The sequence below is a fragment of the Myotis davidii genome, unplaced genomic scaffold, assembly GCF_000327345.1.
Source record: "Myotis davidii unplaced genomic scaffold, ASM32734v1 scaffold238, whole genome shotgun sequence".
Lineage (NCBI taxonomy): Eukaryota > Metazoa > Chordata > Mammalia > Chiroptera > Vespertilionidae > Myotis > Myotis davidii.
Window position 1 is genome coordinate 813,568 of NW_006293779.1, and position 18,324 is coordinate 831,891.

General features: G+C 38.5%; 1 protein-coding gene across 1 annotated transcript; it reads left to right on the forward strand.

Annotated features, from left to right (window-relative positions):
* The first annotated feature begins 531 nt into the window (after positions 1-531).
* Positions 532-17,535, forward strand: FAM98A (family with sequence similarity 98 member A). Its single transcript, XM_006767408.2, has 8 exons — positions 532-688; positions 3,916-4,064; positions 6,869-7,003; positions 10,891-11,075; positions 12,033-12,113; positions 12,686-12,802; positions 15,496-15,663; positions 15,752-17,535. Exons 1-8 carry the CDS (start codon positions 636-638, stop codon positions 16,454-16,456), a joined length of 1,593 nt encoding a protein of 530 aa, XP_006767471.1. The 5' UTR covers positions 532-635; the 3' UTR covers positions 16,457-17,535.
* The last annotated feature ends 789 nt before the right edge of the window (positions 17,536-18,324 follow it).

The window sequence follows — 18,324 nt, forward strand, 5'->3', positions numbered from 1 at the left end:
ATGACCACGACACAGGAACGTCTCCTGCAACCACAAGGAAATCCAAACGCATTTACTGTCTATGCCGTTCTCGGCACTTGTCCCGTTTCTGTCTCCGAAGCTTAAGAATTTTTCCCTTCTCCATGGCCCGCAGCTAAGGCGAGCACACGCTGTCGGAGTGCGGACAACCCCTCCCTCCACTCCCTGAGGTCCAACATTGTTTCACAGACAACACCCACCCGTACCTAGCGACCCCCCCGACTCCTCCCCAGTCCGCTTCGCCCCAAGATTCACATTTGCGTAAAGCAAGTTGAGAAACTAGAACGCTACCCCTCCTAACCTCCCCCCTCCCCCCGTCGCCTGGTCCCCACGCCCGGCTGCCACGCAGCCAGGTCCGCCTGCCTTTCTTTGGGCTGACGGCTTCACTACTCAGTAACACGCATGTGCCAACCTCTGCCTCCTGGCCATCCCTCGGCCGGCAGGGGCGGGGCTATGGGCGGGACCACGTTTCTTGCGCACGCTCGGGACATGCGCAGTGCAGGGGCTGAGGCGCCAGACGTCGACTTGGAAGTTCCGGGGAGGCAGCGCATGCGCTAGCGTACGCGTTGCCGGCGAAGAGGGGAGCCTCAGGACTCGGAAATTTGAATACCACTAGCATGGAGTGCGACCTCATGGAGACTGACATCTTGGAGTCGCTGGAAGACCTGGGGTAAGAGTCCCAGAGCACGGTCTCCCGGTCCCCACACAGCCGGTCCCCGGGGCACACCTCCGGAGTCCCAGACGGAGACACCTGGCTCTCCACGCCGCACTCCGCGGCGCCTGGCTGTCGCCTCCCCTCAGGCTCCGGGACCCCAACGCCACGTCCGCTGTCTCTGCCCAACTCGCTCGGGGCCCTCCGCCTGCGACGCCCCGAGGCCTGCCCGGTGCTCCTTGCAGCCGAGGTCCCCGCGCTGTTTCCCGGTCTAGCGTGTCATTGTCTGGGCACCGGTTCTCGCCCACCCCCTCTCGGAGCGCCTCTCCCGGCTCCCCGTCCTCCGGCCGGACCCCCTCACTTCAGAGGTTGCCAAAGTTGATTCTCGGGTTTCCTCCTTGTCCTCCGAACTCCCCGTCCTGAGCCCCCACGCCTACCCCACCCCGTTGGTCTCAGGACATCTTTGCCCAGTCATCTCCGCAGGCACCAGGCTTCCCGGAGCCACATGTCTGTGCGCCGCATCCGTGCCGCTCGCTCGCGGTGCCCCTCACCTGGCGCCCCCTCCGTGGGAACCGCGGGCAGTTCCTCCCGCGTCTGACACGCCTCGGAGCCACTGCTCGCCCTGACTTGCCCTCGGGGTGGTCTGCACGCCCCACATCCCTACCCGTGGTGGTGCCCATTGTCTCCCGTCCTGACAGCTAACCATAGTCGGCTCACCTAGAAGTGGGCAATGAGGCTGCTTATCTCCCTGGTTTCTCAGGTCGGAAGACTCTGTTAAGACCTGAAAACTCAGAACCTTGGGGTCACTGTGGTTTCAGAAACAAATCGTATGATTCAATATTTGGCTAGAGGTACAATGTCAATTTTTTTTTTTTTACACAGATTTAGGTAGCTGTATTTATTTAAAAAAAAAAAAAACAGGTCCTGTATCAAAACCTCCCCCTGGGCTTTTGGATTCACGTGGAAACCATTTGAGGGGAAACTGTGTTCTCCTTGAAAAAAAGGACCCTGTGCGGGTTCCCAGAGTCTGTCCACTTGAGTAAACTTGCTGTCCGGGGAGAAATTTTTAGGAAAGGAAGTGGCAGTGCTGATCGCCTTTCTTTGTCCAAGTGGATGACCACTGTCCTATATATATATAGTGAAGATTCTAAACTTAGGGGGCTTATTTCTTTGAATAGGGTAGACGTAAAAGTAGCTCAGCAAAATGGGCTGTTTTGGTAGACATCTCACACGAAATTGCACGCTCACACCTGAAGCCATTCATTCAGTGAACAGTTTTTGAGGAACACTTGTTCCGGGCAGTGTTGGGCTGCACAGGGATGGTACGGAGCGAGTTGGAAGAGCAGTGCACACCACCCGGATGTGCGGTGCGGAGGTGTGAGGAGGGTCCCTTTGCTGCCAAAGGAAATCGGTTCCTAGGACAGTGATGGCGAACCTTTTGAGCTCGGCGTGTCAGCATTTTGAAAAACCCTAACTTCACTCTGGTGCCCTGTCACATATAGAATTTTTTTGATATTTGAAACCATAGTAAAACAAAGACTTATATTTTTGATATTTATTTTATATATTTAAATGCCATTTAACAAAGAAAAATCAACCAAAAAAAAATTAGTTCGCATGTCACCTCTGACACACGTGTCATAGGTTCGCCATCACTGTAGGAGCTTCTAAGAAGCGACCCTTAAGAGTAGTGTTGGAAGCTGTGGGATGAGAGGGCGAGGTAGACCACCTTCAAATGCAGTCATTCTGCACGGGAAGGGGTCACCGAACAGTGGGTGATGGGTGATGTTTCTTCCCATTATTGTTCTCTTACCTTCTTTTAACTGCTCATGGGGACACTCAAAGTAGTCACTGTAACCACGTTATTTCCTTAGGATGGGTTGTAATGTAAGCCGTGGGATTTCCTGAAAACTTGGCTATAAATGTTAACCATAACTACTTAGTTTGGTGGCACTCGATCATGAAAATTTAGTCTTCATTGATGGGTGTGTACTCTTAAAGGAGTCTCTAATTTGGCACATGGTAGGAATTCAGTAACTCTACTTGTAAAATAAAAGAGCAAAATCTAAAAGTGAAACACAAGAAGTTTCTAGGCCTCGTCTCTTTACTCCAGTGTCTAATGTGTGCTTTTAAATCTAGATGCCAGAGATCTATAACCTCATTTTGTGTAACACTTTTTCCATTCCATTCAATGTATACACATATACACTGAGTGGCTAGATTATTATGACCACCCCATCAGTACTTAACTGACACTTCCAAAAATACTGAATATTGAAAACTTCCTAAGCAGATACACTCAAGGTTTTATTATTATTCTTCGCATAATTAATTCACTTCATTGTACTGATGGGGTGGTCATAATAATCTGGCCACTCAGTGTAATTGTATTTTAAAAGGATCAAGTATTGTAATTACTCTAACATTTCTATACCACTAAACATCAAATTATCTTAAGCGTACTTATTATTTTTATTAATATTTTCTTTACGAAAAAAAGTCTTCTGAAGAATATATATTTTAAAATTCCTTTGAGAATGATGAAATCTTTCATTATAGCTATATCCTAGATTGGGGTTCATTATTACTATTGCCTTTTATGAATGTTTGAACATTAAGTAATTTTTTAAAATTACATTTGAATCACTTGCAAAGGATTAGGTTTCACTTGTACCAGTTCACCCAAACAATACCTCACAAGCAATTATTAAATTAAACTTGACATTTCTCTGGTACTAGCAGGTCTTACTGGTCTTAACCTTCAGTAAGTATAGAAAAAGGAAATAAATGATCAATTGGAAAATTTTGCTTTTAAAGAAAGTCATTAAAACCCTAACCTAATTGATTTCTGGAAAAATCTCAAGAAAAAATAACCTAAGTTTTATTTCTAAACTAGTAAAATATAGTATAATTAGCTATCACTTATTAATCTGGTTTTAATACTCAGTTCAATTAGAGTAAGAAAATAAATCTTTATACAGTAAGAGCTTTCAGTTAGTGTGTAGAAGTAGACATAAATATTCACCTATATTTTGAAGGGATGAAATGCAGTTAACATTTAGCTTATTTTTCTAATGATTTAGTATAGTTCAGATTTTTATATTTGTAAGTTTAGAAACTGGTCATCATAAGATCTTTTTTAAACTATCAATTATAGAAATAATAAAGAAGTAGTGTATATTGCATCTGTAATATATTAGGTGTGATTCTATATTCTTATGAAGTATGATTTCTTAACTCACCAGTTACAAGGGTCCATTGTTAGAAGATGGCGCTCTGTCTCAGGCGGTCTCTGCTGGAGCCAGTTCCCCTGAGTTTACCAAACTCTGTGCTTGGCTGGTGTCTGAATTAAGAGTGCTCTGTAAACTGGAAGAAAATGTGCAAGCAACTAAGAGTAAGTAAATATCAGTTCTAGGTGCAAAATATAAAAAATACAATTTGGGTATTGTCAATTGAACATTATCAATACTAAAGCTAAAATTTCAAGTTCTTTGTAAATATATAAAAAAAAATTTTTGTAAAGCAACAGAATACTCTGCCTCCATTGTTTTTAGAGAAAAATGATTCAGAAGTTGATAAAAACAAAATATAGTCATTCAAATGTTATGGAAGGTGAAAAGACCCTATTACTAAGATACAGAAAAATGGAGAGAAATATAGCATATATGAACTTTTTATTCTCTGTAAAACTTGACTTGTGAGGTCGTAAATTGGTGGCTAGCACTAGAAATTAGGATATTTTTCTTTTTGTACTACCAGATTCTACAAGTACATATGTAAAGTAAATGCTCTGTAATTAGTATATGTAGGGAGAAAGAAAGCACTTTATTAAGTTTTCTGTATAAGAATGTATCATTAGCTTTATCAAAATCAAATCCAACACCATCAGATTTATAGCATTGAGAGCTGTTTTATATTTGCCAATTTTGTTATGGTTTTAGCAATAACAACTTCTGTTTTGTTGATTCTGCAAAAGAGGTGTCCAAAGGCTTAGAACCTGAGACTCCACCATCTGGTTTCCCTCCTACCATAGGTAAACCTATAATATAATAGACAAAAGAAGAATGCCCACCTACTAATCCACTCTTATAGAGAACTATACACATAATCCCATTTTCTTTTTCACAGAATTCCATTGTGAAGAGCTCACTCACTCTTTTATGTTTAATATATTTAATTTGTACATATTAATTGCACTTAACTCTAATTAAGAAAAAATTTTCCCTTCACTGATTTTGAGAGAGAGGAAGGGAGAGGGATAGATAGATAGAAAGAGGGTTGAGAGAGAAACATCAATCCGCTGCCTCCTGCCTGCCTCCCTACTGGGAATTGAGCCCATAACCTGGGCATATGCCCTGACTGGGAATCAAACCAGTGACCTCCTGGTTCATGGGTCAGCGTTCAACCGCTGAGCCATACCGAGTGGGCCCAATTCTAATTTTTAAGGAGAGTATAGTACAATAGTAATGATAGCAGCAGCTTACATTTATTGAGTACTTATTATGTTCTGAGTACTTTACTTGTATTAACTCATTTTAACCTCAGGGCAGTCATAGGTTTTATTACTCTTTTATACATTAAACAAGGAAACACAATGAGGTTAAATAACCACCCAAGGCAGTGATGACGAACCTATGACACGCGTGTCAGAGGTGACACACGAACTCATTTTTTTGGTTGATTTTTCTTTGTTAAATGGCAGTTAAATATATAAAATAAATATCAAAAATATAAGTCTTTGTTTTACTATGGTTGCAAATATCAAAAAATGTCTATATGTGACACGGCACCAGAGTAAAGTTAGGGTTTTTCAAAATGCTGACACGCCCAGCTCAAAAAGTTCGCCATCACTGACCTAAGGTCACACAACCAGTAAGTGATAAAGCCAGGATTCAATCCCAGCAGTCAAATTTGGGAGCCATTACTCTTAACATTGCCTCTTAACCTAACATTTCAGAGATTGTAAGAACTTCTGAACAAACACCTGTGCTATATGGTAACTATATTTATAACCCAGATCCCCTTTGTTTATATGAAAACACTTTATAGAAGCCAACACATAAAACATGTAAAGTGTAGCTGTTCTAGTTGAAGTTGAGAGGGAGTACTTTTAGCACAATTCTCTCCTCGTTGTCCCCGCTGCCTCTAAGGAAGTCTGTGCAACTCTGGACCTCACAGACACAGTTTGCAAAACAATTGATAATACAGTCTTCCCATTTTATAGATGAGAAAAAGGTCTCAGATCAAGTGACTCTCCCCACTGTGATATTGAATAGAGAGCCATCAAAATAGTAAAGAATAAAGAGCATTGTTTTTCCTTGGTTCACCCAGTATACTCTATACTTTGCACATTATAGGAATACAGAACTACAAGTCATGTTTACTACCTTCACACTTAGTCTAGAAACTAGAAATATCTGGCACAATTGAAACAACTGGATATTAGTAGTAATTACATGCTTCACTTTGTGGTTCACAGTGGGAGGAAATCAGTTAGTGCTCTAGTACCTGGGTAATTTTTCATCAAGGAGCAAGACCACTGGACTTTGATGGAATAACTGAAATGAAGGCACAGATGTGGAAATTAGACTGACCTATGGCATTGAGGAGACTAGCCTGGCACAAGTAGAGGAAATATTGGTGGAAGTAGTAGCTAACTATTACAAACATAATCTGGGAAGGGCAAAGTAGAGAGGCTATGCTTTGAAGACAGAAAAATTTGGCCTAGCCGGTGTGGTTCAGTGGATAGAGCGTCAGCTTATGGACTGAAGGGTCCTGGGTTTGATTCCGGTCAGGGCACGTTACCTCGGTTGCAGGCTCCTCCCCACCCCGGTGCTCTGGTTGGGCTCATTCAGGAGGCAACCAATTGATGTGTTTCTCTCACATAGATGTTTCTCTGTCTTTTCTGCTCTCTTCCACTCTGTCTAAAAATCAATGGAAAATATCCTCGGGTGAGGATTAAAACGAAAGAAAAAGTCGATTAGATGAGGTAGAGATTAGCCGTTAAAGGTTCTCAAATAAGGGAATAACCTAATGAAAATACTTAAGGAAGAAATTGTCAGTGGCGTGAGAAAGGATGAATTAGAAGAAAAAGGAACTTTTGTTAGGAAAATCTTATTAAGAATTTCAATTTATATATGTGTGTATGCTAATGGGAAAAACATTTTTATTAAATAAGATGATTTTAATTCTTCAAAGGCCCGAATGAAGCTGAAGAATTCCAACTTGAGGTGAGTGGGCTACTAGGGGAGATGAACTGTCCATACCTTTCACTGACTTCTGGGGATGTGACCAAGCGCCTTCTCGTTCAGAAGAACTGCCTCCTTTTGCTCAGTAAGTTCATGGCTACTAGAATGTAGCTATTATTTTCTGTTTATGTTTTCCAAGACTAATAAACTAGTTGTTACTGTTTTGTTTTATTGTGGATTTAATTCAGAATACTTATTTTAAAGAAACCTTGATTAAATTTCCAGCTTAGAAGCTATTGGGTCTGTGCGCTGGTAGTAGAGTTGTTTTGTAATTGCTACTCATTTATCGTTGTGCTTCAACTACTATGACCAAAGGTAGTGCTGGAGTGTTGTTCAATGTGTGATCATTAAACCTTAGCGTTCTAGACTGGAAGCACATTTTAAAATAGACTGGGAAAACAGTGTGGGAATAATGAAGTTTTTTGTTTTTTAAATTAAAATATTTTCTTGATGTTTCTTTGTTGTTGGGTAATTTGTTAAGGGTGTTGGTTTTGTTTGTAAATGTAAAATTTTCTGCAATAATATTTGCTTTGTTCCTGTACTTACCCATCGTTGAGGGAAATAAATTATTATAAAAAGTTCTTTCCTTCCATGTTTTGTCTATACTAACTACTATTTCTCTCTTCACCCTGAAAAACAGTAAGTAGACTCACAAATTTTGCTGTCTTAAACTCTCCAATAAATTCCGTGAATAGTATTAACTCAGAATTGTTGTAGCATTCTGAGACACATTTAGATGAAGCTTCGGTTAGCTGAGTAGTACAGTTCTTATTATGACGAACACAAATAAGAGTATTTTTAAAATATTTGTCTTTACAACTGTACTATGTTTTCTAGAAAATGCTATAATTCTAATTTTGAAAGTACAATTTTTTTAAAAAAAGTGTTCATAGCCATTATACTGAACACGAATTATTCCAGAATCACTTTCTTAAAAAAAAAAAAGGAATGTTTCATGAATTTGCATGTCATCCTTGCACAGGAGCCATGCTAATCCCCATGTTGTTCCAGTTTTAGTATATGTGCTGCCAAAGTGAGCATCAGAATCACTTTCTTACCTTCCCCTTTGCCAAATGATTGTTACTGGGGGATATGCCCTTAAGATTAGATACTGCTTTAGGTACTGATATTGCTGCAGTAGTTCTGTGCATGCATGCAGTAATCTTCAAATCATATAGTTTCTGTAACTGGCTCAGCCACAGTGTGCTCAGTGATTCTTTGGCAGCACTGTTTATCGTTACCAACACCTAATATTTGGCACTTAGAACATGTTATCTTACATAGCAGGACAACAGCTGTGTGGAAAGGTTAGTAATAACCCTGAGTAGCTAATTCTTTCAAAGAGCTCAGAGTTTGGCCTTTTTAGTGCTGATATTTATGAAAACCACTTTGAATATAAATCTTTATAAAATACCTTTAACTCTTTCCTCTTTCTTAAGCAGACTGCACAGAACATGATCATTTTGGGTCAATATTAATAGACTGTTTTAATGTGCTATCACCTCAAAAGCTTTTCAAGAATATGCAACTATTTGCTCAACTGAATGACTGAGTCAGCTAAAGTTTACTCTGCTCTTTGTGTTCTTCACACATACACACTACTCACCTCCCTCCTTATCTTTGCTCTTGCTGTTTCCCCTTTTCTGAAATATCCCCCTCAGTTTGTTTTCTCTTTCATGATAATGTTTATGTACATGTACTCATTCTCTACTTGCTCCGTATATTTTGTGTCTTTCCCAAGTATCAATTGTTACATGTTGATGCTATAATTTGATTTACTTCTTCCAGCACCCTTACCTTACTGATTTGAATCTTTGAATATATTGTGTTTTGAGGGGTAAAAAACTAACCTCATTGGAATTGTTAGTAAAATAGTCTTCGAATGAGTGGCTAAAAAACTCCTGTGTCAAATTAAGAACTATTTTAACCGTTCGTTGGTCTTTCGGGTTGTCAGAACATTTCCCTTAGGTAAAATAAGTCATTTCTAAGTTTCTAATAGATGAAAAACTATTCATCTTTTTATGCATTTATTCTTTATTCCTCACTAGATTGTCAGTTGAGATAATCTTTTTTGTTTTGCATTAAATATACAGTCAGTGCCTTTCTAGTACTTTGAACACACCAGCTACAGTTAATGCTTTTTGATGGTAATTGTATTGGGGAACTAATTTTGTGAATACCTGTGCTACTTTGTCCTAAATTTAGAGGACAAATTTATTAAATCATATAACATGATTTTCGAGAACAAGGGTTGGCAGACTCTTTCTTAAAGGTCCAGGTAATAAGCATTTTCAGCTTTGTGGACCAGAACATCTCTGTCACAACTCTCAACTGTGCTGCTGTATAGCGTGTAAGCAGCTGGAGGCGATACGAAACAGGAATGTGGCAGTGTTCCAGTAACACCTTATTTATAAAAAGTGATTATTTTCATGACAGTGGGGAGTTTTACCGTTTTGATGTTTTAATTCATACAGTTTGCTGTATGGAACATGTTAAGATTTGATCAAACCCATTTAGAATTACCTTTCCAGAAACTTAGCTGTATATATTGTTCTAGAATAGGAGTTGGCAGCTTTTCAGAAATGATCTGCCAAAATTATGATCCCTCTACTTCTAGCATTACACCTTGGGTATAGGACATAAGATATTCAGGCTATCGTTCCTCTGTCCTTCTAAACTAAAGAGCCCCCAAAATGGCTTTTTTTCAAAACCATTTTTCTCATATCATCAGGAGGTTCTCATTTGGTCACATTCCTGAAGTCCTGAAATCCACATGATTACTAATCGTTTTATAAAAACGTAAATGTCCTTAGGAAGGTTAAAGGAATAAGATTGAAAATTTTATCTTCACCTTAATTACCTGAAGCAGATTGCAGCCCTCATTATCCATGACTGAAATCAACACACACAGGATGATACTGATAGAAAAGGACTTTGCCAAGAAAGGATTTGAAACTTTTGTTGTTTTCACGGGAGGGGATGAGAATGAGGAGAGCAGGGGGAAGGGAATACTGAGAAGAATATAGATGGAAGAGGGGGGTTTATTTTGAACAGCCAGAACGTGACATTAGGCTACTGGACACCATTAGAAAGGAACTTTTGGGAATTTGGTGCCTTCCCCCTTCTCCTGTACATTAAACTTTGATTACTTAAAAATGTTGTTTCATGCCAATTCTAAACAGACTTCCTAAGTATCGTATGGTTAGAGGAACATATAATTATACTAGAGGCCCAGTGCACGGCATTCGCCCTCTTGGACATTCACTCTCTTGCAGTCCAGGACCCCTCGGTGGACATCCCCTGAGGGGTCCTTAGCGCTACCACTGCTGCACTTGCCAGCTGTGAGCTCGGCGGCAGTGGCGGGAGCCCTCTCCGGCCTCCAAGGCAGTGCTAAGGAGTAGCAAGCCCCGCTTCTGGCTGAGCGGCGCTCCCCCTGTGGGAGCACACTGACCACCAGGGGACAGCTCCTGCGTTGAGCGTTTGTCCCCTAGTGGTCAGTGTGTGTTATAGTGACCGTTCAGTCACTTTGCATATTAGCCTTTTATTATATAGGATCACTGATGCGTGTCAGTTGTGAGAAGTAAAAAAATAACCTTTTTAATTGTCACTGAAAGTTTGCCACCTGCCACGTTTTGCAAATTTGTCAACAGATGCCAACCCCTGTTCTGTAGATTCCTTAACAGTAGAATGCAAGAATCCAGATTTTTAGATGTCAGCTACCTTGATCCTTTGGTTTCAAAGAAGAATCACTTATTTTTAAATTAGCCTTTAAATATATATTGATTAAATACCTGTGTTACAGAATCAGTTTATATGCCATGTCACTTGAGGTAAATATGGTTTTTCTTGTTTTTTTCCATTCTTGCAGCTTTAAAAGTTACATATCATTAGGTCTATAGAGTTGTGACTCCAGACTTATGACTATTAACTGTAGTTGTATCTCATTTTGAAATCTTATTTTGTTTACTTCAGCATACCTCATCTCAGAACTAGAAGCTGCCAGAATGCTCTGTGTGAATACTCCTCCAAAAAAAGCTCAAGAAGGAGGCGGTAGTGAGGTCTTTCAAGAGTTGAAAGGCATATGTATTGCTCTAGGAATGTCCAAACCTCCAGCCAATATAACTATGTTCCAATTCTTCAGCGGGATTGAAAAAAAAGTAAGACCTTTAGTACCAGATTGTAGTGTATTAAAGGCATAGTCCTACATTTGTTTGAAATGAAGCAAGTTAATTTCTCTTAATGGGAACCTAATGTGCATATTATTAAGTAATTGTTACTAGATGAGTTTTGGGTTTTAAATCCTAGATGCCTTAAAGAGAAATCAGTATTTTAGTGTTTTGTGTTTTTTTAACATATTAGCATGTTTCTTTTTCAAAAAGAAAACTGACACTTGGATTTATAAGCTAAAATAAACTAGATATAAATTAAGTCCTAATAATTGAACTTCAATGCAATTAAGTTTTAAAGTCTTTATCATTAAATGTTACCACCCTCCCCATTGACTGGACAGAAAAGGATGTTAATGTTCTTGTTTTTAGTCCACTCACTTCGAGTCTTACAAAGTTTCAATTGGCGATTTAGATTTCTTGACTGCTAACATAATCTAGTACGTGAAAATAATTTATGCCACACATTATCAACCATGAAGGGGTTTTAAAAAATTAATGAATAAAAGAGGATGATATTTGTTATAGCAGAGTTACTCTCTGTATGCATATCTGTTGGACTCTTAAGAATTGGTACATTAGCATTATGGGGCAGATGGACACCATGATGCACAAATCTGGCTGAACTCTACAGGGGAGCAGCAGTGTATCCATAGTCCCTATTTTTCTGTGTGTTCATTCATTCCTTCAGGAAATACCCATTCAGTGCCTGCCGTTGTCAGGCACTGTCGTAGGTGCAGTGAAGGAATCATACTTCCATAGGCACGAGAGGAGTGGGCCAGCGAGTGTCTTTATTGTGTGGGTCTTGTACATTTCAAAACATCCTCCGCCTTTCCCTCTGTCAGGAATCTTCTTTTGATGGCAAGATATGATGGGACTTAGGAAGATGAGGAGGATATGTGTTACTTTTACATTTGTTTATTCATTCATTTATGTTTTTTGTGTCAGTTAAAGGAAACATTAGCAAAAGTTCCACCTAATCATGTGGGAAAGCCTTTATTGAAGAAGTCATTGGGACCGGCCCACTGGGTGAGTAGCAATCATTTGTGGAGTGAATTGGCAAGGAATCATCCATCTATCCTATGACATTTATGTTGACCCTACAGTGGGTGCTTTTTAAGTTATTTTTTCTAATATGTAGTTTCCTAGATGGACATTCTTAGAATCATTTGTGAATCTTAAGATGTGCAGCAAATAATTTAAGAATAGAAACACTTATAATTTGTAAATATTTCATACAGCTGATTAAAATGAATAGAAGTTCAGTATGAAGCATGTTTCTAATTGCCAAATGGGTTGCCTTGAAGCCAAAAACTTCATTGGGCTGAGCTTCACACAATGGATTATCGGAAAGCTAAACCATACTTTGGTACTGTACATATCTGTTATTATGTTTTGAGACATTATTTTGCATATCATTTCCTTAATTTATAACTTTTATTATATTTATTGAATAACTATTTTGTGCTAAGTGCTGGGATTCAGGTATGAACGAAACAGTTTCTGCCCTTTTGAAACAAGGGTCAAGCAGGTTTAAATTCTAACTTCTTTTTTATTTTATTTTTTTTAAATTCTAACTTCTTAAAAATGTTTTGTTTCAGGAAAAGGTAGAAGCAATTAACCAAGCCATAGCCAATGAATATGAAGTTCGGAGAAAGCTGCTAATAAAACGTTTGGATGTCACTGTCCAGTCGTTTGGTTGGTCTGACCGAGCTAAGGTACGCATTGAATAATTTAAAAGAGCAGAGTATTTATAGACTTGATCCTTAAGCATCCCTAGTACAGTTGAGATACAGTGGAAACTACAAGAGAAATACATAGGAAACACACAGAGGGACCTTTCTTTTCAATATTGGTCAGCAAACCGGTATGTAATAGACCCTTCTTGAAGTGAAGTACTCATATGTGAGAGAAATGGAGTTTCTGAAAATTAGTAAAATAATAATTTGTAAAAGTATTTGACAATTTTATTTTGTTGGATTTAGAAAGACCAAATATTATGATCTATAGAATTAGAGAATAAGACTTATTTTAGCTTAAATGAGATAGTCCAGTTGAAGGTCTTAGTCATTCAACAGATATTTATTAAATAACTGCTATATGATCAGTAAGTGGGAATTAATGATTGACTGATTAATTTAACCTTAAAACCCTGAAATGGAACTAAATCTTGAATTTTTGTGGAGGTTGGTCCAAATGTTAGTATGAGATGTTCCCTTAATAGTGCATTCAATTTTTTTAAAATATATTTTTATTGATTTGAGAGAGGAAGGGAGAGCGAGAGAGAGAAAGAAACATCAGTGATGAGAGAATAATTGATCGGCTGCCTCATGCACGCCCCCCACTGGGGATTGAACCCGCAACCCAGGCATGTGCCCTGATCAAGAATGGAACCATGACCTCCTAGTTCATAGATCAGTGCTCAACCACTGAGCAACACCAGCTGAGCAATGTATTCATTTTTAAAAATAGATTTTTCTCTGAATTTTAGTGAATTGACTTAGTAAGTGCTTTTATTTAGTTCTCCAATAATCTTGCTAATATGTTAGTTTCGCAAAAATCTTGAAACCTTAGCAAAGTCCTATTTGACTAAATTATAGGGGTAGATATCTATTGGGTTATAGCATTTTAGTATTGGAAGGAGGTCTTAGAGATCAGTCTTAACTCCCCTCGTTTTTGTAACTAAAACAAGATGGCAACCTAGATAAATGAGAGCCTGCCTAAGATCTCACAGCAAGTCAGTAGTATCAGGAGTAAATTGTTTTCTTCTGCAGTTGTTGTTTAAGAAATACAAGTCCTTCCTTAAATTACCTTTGATAAAAATAATCATTTCACCCTCAGCATAGTAGATATAATTTAAATAAATAAATAATCTACAACTTTCAGCTAGAGAAACATATGATTGATGAAAGTGCACTGACGGAGACATTGATACTGTGGTTTAGTCTTGGGTAGCCATCAGTGGACTTGACAGTAGGCACCCTGATACTCTGAGCTTCTGTTTACTCTCATTTAATCTTTAAAGTGCTAGGTTTAATCTAGGTGATATTTAAGATTCTGTTGAACTATAATACACAATGATTGTATGAAATATATAAATATGTTGAGAATAAGGAAGGCCTATACAAATTATTTAACTTGCACAAATCTACTTTTTCATTTAATGGAATTTATGTACTGATACCTCATTTTGAAACTTCGTTTTAAATTACTTTGTAGAAATTAATATGTACAAAGTGAACTTTTATTTCATATGCAATAAAATTTGTGCACTTATATCTCACTTTGAAATTGCACTTTAAATCAGTTTTATTTGAAACGTTTTCTCAAAGGTATTTGTTTCCATACAACAAACATTGATTACTTATTTAGGTACAATAGTGACTCTAAGAAAAATAAATACAAGATATTCAGGAAACATTCCCCAAACTATGGAATGACAATTTTTTTATTCTTTTCATTATTAAATCTTTAAAAATAAAAGTCACAGATCATCTCATTATCTTAACTACAATATCTGTTTGCATTTTTAGTATCTTTCTTTGTTCATATGTTTAATTATAGTAAATTACCTTTTTACATTCTATTTTGTTATATAATGTAATCCAAATATTTACATCAATATTTGAGTACCTGCATATAACCAAAAGGCATACCAAATATTTTTGTTCTTGTGCTGACTTGCTGTGTATTGTAGTTGTAGCTGTTGCTTCTATAATTTAATAGATAGGGATTGTTGCTGTTTCCCAAAATTTAGGTTACTCTAATTTGCATTTATTGAAAGTGTTTTATATTTGTTTGAACTTACATTCTCTTGTGTGAACTTTGTCTTTATATTTTTAATTTATCTTTAGTGGTCTGGTGTTTGAAATAGATTTAAATAACTTGCCCAAGTTTTCTAATTTCCCAGTGATTTGTCTTTCTCCTTGGATCTAACAACCTTAATCATTACTTACACTTCTACTAATGGTTAAGATAGACCCTTTGTCCTTATTTATTATTTATACCAGAGGAAAATATTAAATAGGAAGGGGTCACTTTTGTAAGAAATGTATCATGTTGTGTTAGCATAATTAGTCACAGGTAACATTTTTTATCTCATAATAAGCAAATATGGGAATATTAGAAAGCAACTATCTTAGACCAATGGCAGGGGTGACCTTCATAGTCCCAAATTACCCCTCTACCCCCTGGGTACCTCTTCTTTACCCCCAAAATATACATAATCATTTCTTGCTATACTGTAAGAGACTTCTTGACTAGGTAGGAGCAATGGTGAGTATATAACTTTTCCCCTTGAGCCTCATAAATATTATTACCAGACATTTTGGAAATCTTTTAACTTACTGAATATGAGTGTTTATATTCATTTTGAAAACTGACATTTTCTTTGAACATTTTCTTCCAACAGAGTCACACAGAGAAATTAGCAAAGGTTTACCAACCAAAACGTTCGGTCTTATCTTCTAAAAGTACTATTTCTGTTGCTCACCTTTTGGCTGCAAGACAAGACTTGTCAAAGATTCTAAGGACAAGCAGTGGTTCTGTAAGAGAAAAGTCTGCCTGTGCCATCAATAAGGTAATTAGAGTACCTTTATCTTTTTTTCCAGTACAAGTATTTCTGTTTACAAAATAAAATGGTTTAAAATGCCTTTTTTCTCCCGCAGGTGTTGATGGGCAGGGTGCCTGACAGAGGCGGTAGACCCAATGAAATTGAGCCTCCGCCCCCGGAGATGCCACCGTGGCAGAAAAGGCAGGATGGCCCCCAGCAGCAAGCAGGAGGCCGAGGCGGAGGGAGAGGTGGTTACGAACATTCCTCATACGGAGGACGAGGAGGTCATGAACAAGGAGGGAGAGGTGGACGTGGTGGCTATGACCGTGGAGGCTACGACCGTGGTGGCTACGACCGTGGTGGCTACGACCACGGTGGCCGAGGGGGAGGAAGAGGAAATAAGCATCAAGGAGGCTGGACAGATGGAGGGAGTGGAGGAGGAGGTGGCTACCAAGATGGTGGTTATCGAGATTCGGGCTTCCAGCCAGGTGGCTACCATGGTGGCCACGGTGGTGGCTATCAAGGTGGTGGTTATAGTGGCTTCCAAACAACTACTTATACAGCAAGTGGATACCAGGGTGGTGGATACCAGCAGGACAATAGATACCAAGATGGTGGGCACCATGGTGATCGAGGCAGTGGTCGTGGAGGGAGAGGTGGGCGTGGAGGCCGAGGGGGACGCGGAGGCCAGGGAGGAGGTTGGGGAGGGAGGGGGAGCCAGAATTATCACCAAGGGGGACAGTTTGAACAGCACTTCCAGCACGGTGGTTATCAGTATAATCACTCTGGATTTGGACAAGGAAGACATTACACTAGTTGAGGCTACAGAACCTTACTTTGCTAGAGCTCAAGTAATAGAAACTTAGTTTAAGAATCCTGAGTCCAGTGTGGATTTTGAATGTGAGACCACAGGTGGCAGAATCCAATTCTGTTGGATTTTTTTTTTAATGGGCTTACATAATGCTGTTTATTTGAGAAACACGTACATCGCTCCTTTGTATGAAGAATTTTTTTAAAGGTAATTAAAATTGCCTTTAATTGACCAGTAGACTAATTCCACAGTCAACATGCATACTTTTTTGAAGAAATTACTTGAATAAGTAGTTTTCAATATACAGTTTTGAAAATGAGGATTCTCCTAGATTTTTTTAGATTTACAACTAGGAAGCCTTCCTCATATTAACAACCCATTTATATGTGTTTTCCTTATACTATTCTAATGTCTGTTTTGCAAGCACAGTTTCCACCCTGGTTGGCTTTTTATTTGGAGAGGTTATGCCACATTTGCTTCCTGATAGAACTTTTAGGTCAGTTCCTATTAACTGAGCTCTTCTGCAGATAGCACATTCAGTAGCCTTATCCTCTTGATGGAATATTATACCACAAGCGGAACTCAGAAAACCCTGAACGCGGCCAAAATCCGTCAAGATTATAAAAGCAGACTAAGTTGTGAGTCTATTGTACATGTAGGCATTTAGTGAAGTATAGCAATTCAAACTGACCTGCATTCATTCAAAACAAGTTCCTCCTTCAACCCTATTTTTACTTGAAATCTGCTAGAAGAAACAGCAAACTGAAATTTGTTTTATGCACGAGTTAATACCACTGGCTCAGCAAATACAATTTAGTTTGCTTTGAGCAGGAGACTTTTTTTTTGTAACGTTAAGAAATGCACTACAGAGAAAGAGGACAGAATTTTGCTTAGTGCAGGAGGCCCTTTATTATTGCTGCAGAAAACAAAAGCCTGGCTGAGCTGATGTTTTACATTCTCCTTTACTGAAACCTACACGGCGCTTCTTGCTGGGTTTTTGTATACTTAAACATTGTCAAGCTGTGAAAGAAAATGGCTGGAGGTGTGCTTTGTGTGAAAGGTGAGCAATAAAGTATCTGTACGTTCTCTCTGGTGTTTGAGTTTTATTTTAGCTACTTTTTTTAAAAAGGAATTATTCTGCATAATTGCTTCAAGCTTATGAACTAAGGCCTATGTTCGCCACCCTTCTCCACCCCCCTATCCCCACCCACACCTGGAGATTGCTCAGTGTTCTCTTAAAACAATTTGTAGTGAAAGATAATGTTCACCCTAGAACCTTAAATAAATTGAAAAAGAGCTCTTTCCAAATTTACCTTTTACTATGTTATAGATAGAAAATGTCATTACTCATATGTGGCCACTGGGTGTAGCTATTGCTACACAGTGTATTAGGCACAGGTAAATTCTGGCCCCATCTTTTAGGGATTTTGTTTCATGTTCTCCATTCTTCCTAATAATGAGGAACATTTTTCTTAAATGGAAGAGATTCAAAATATAAATATGTTTTTAAAAAAGATAAATAGTATTTCCTGTTTCTACTAAATTGGCTTTTTAGAGTAAGGAATCAATTTGTCTTGCCATTAAAAATATCCTATTTGCTGTTGAGATAAGCACATTGCTTTGATAACTAAACATTTTTGAAAATCTCCCTTGATCTCTTTGTTAACTTTACCTGTTCGTTAGATTTTTTTGGCTACCGAAGTTCTGTCTTAAAAGTTTTAAGTTTTGGTCTCTGCTATTATAAAACTTAGTATAATTATGAGTTGTTTTTAAAATATATTTTCATTGATTTCAGAGAGGAAGGGAGAGAGAGAGAAACATCAATGATAAGAATCATTGATTGGCTGCCTCCTGCACGCCCCCTACTGGGGATCAAA

Excerpts from the sequence above, each read along its gene's own strand:
- FAM98A (XM_006767408.2), top strand. The coding sequence starts at position 636 with ATGGAGTGCGACCTCATGGAGACTGACATCTTGGAGTCGCTGGAAGAC. Across the intron at positions 689-3,915 it reads GAGTCGCTGGAAGACCTGGG|TTACAAGGGTCCATTGTTAG; the intron begins GTAAGAGTCCCA and ends TTAACTCACCAG. Across the intron at positions 7,004-10,890 it reads GAACTGCCTCCTTTTGCTCA|CATACCTCATCTCAGAACTA; the intron begins GTAAGTTCATGG and ends TGTTTACTTCAG.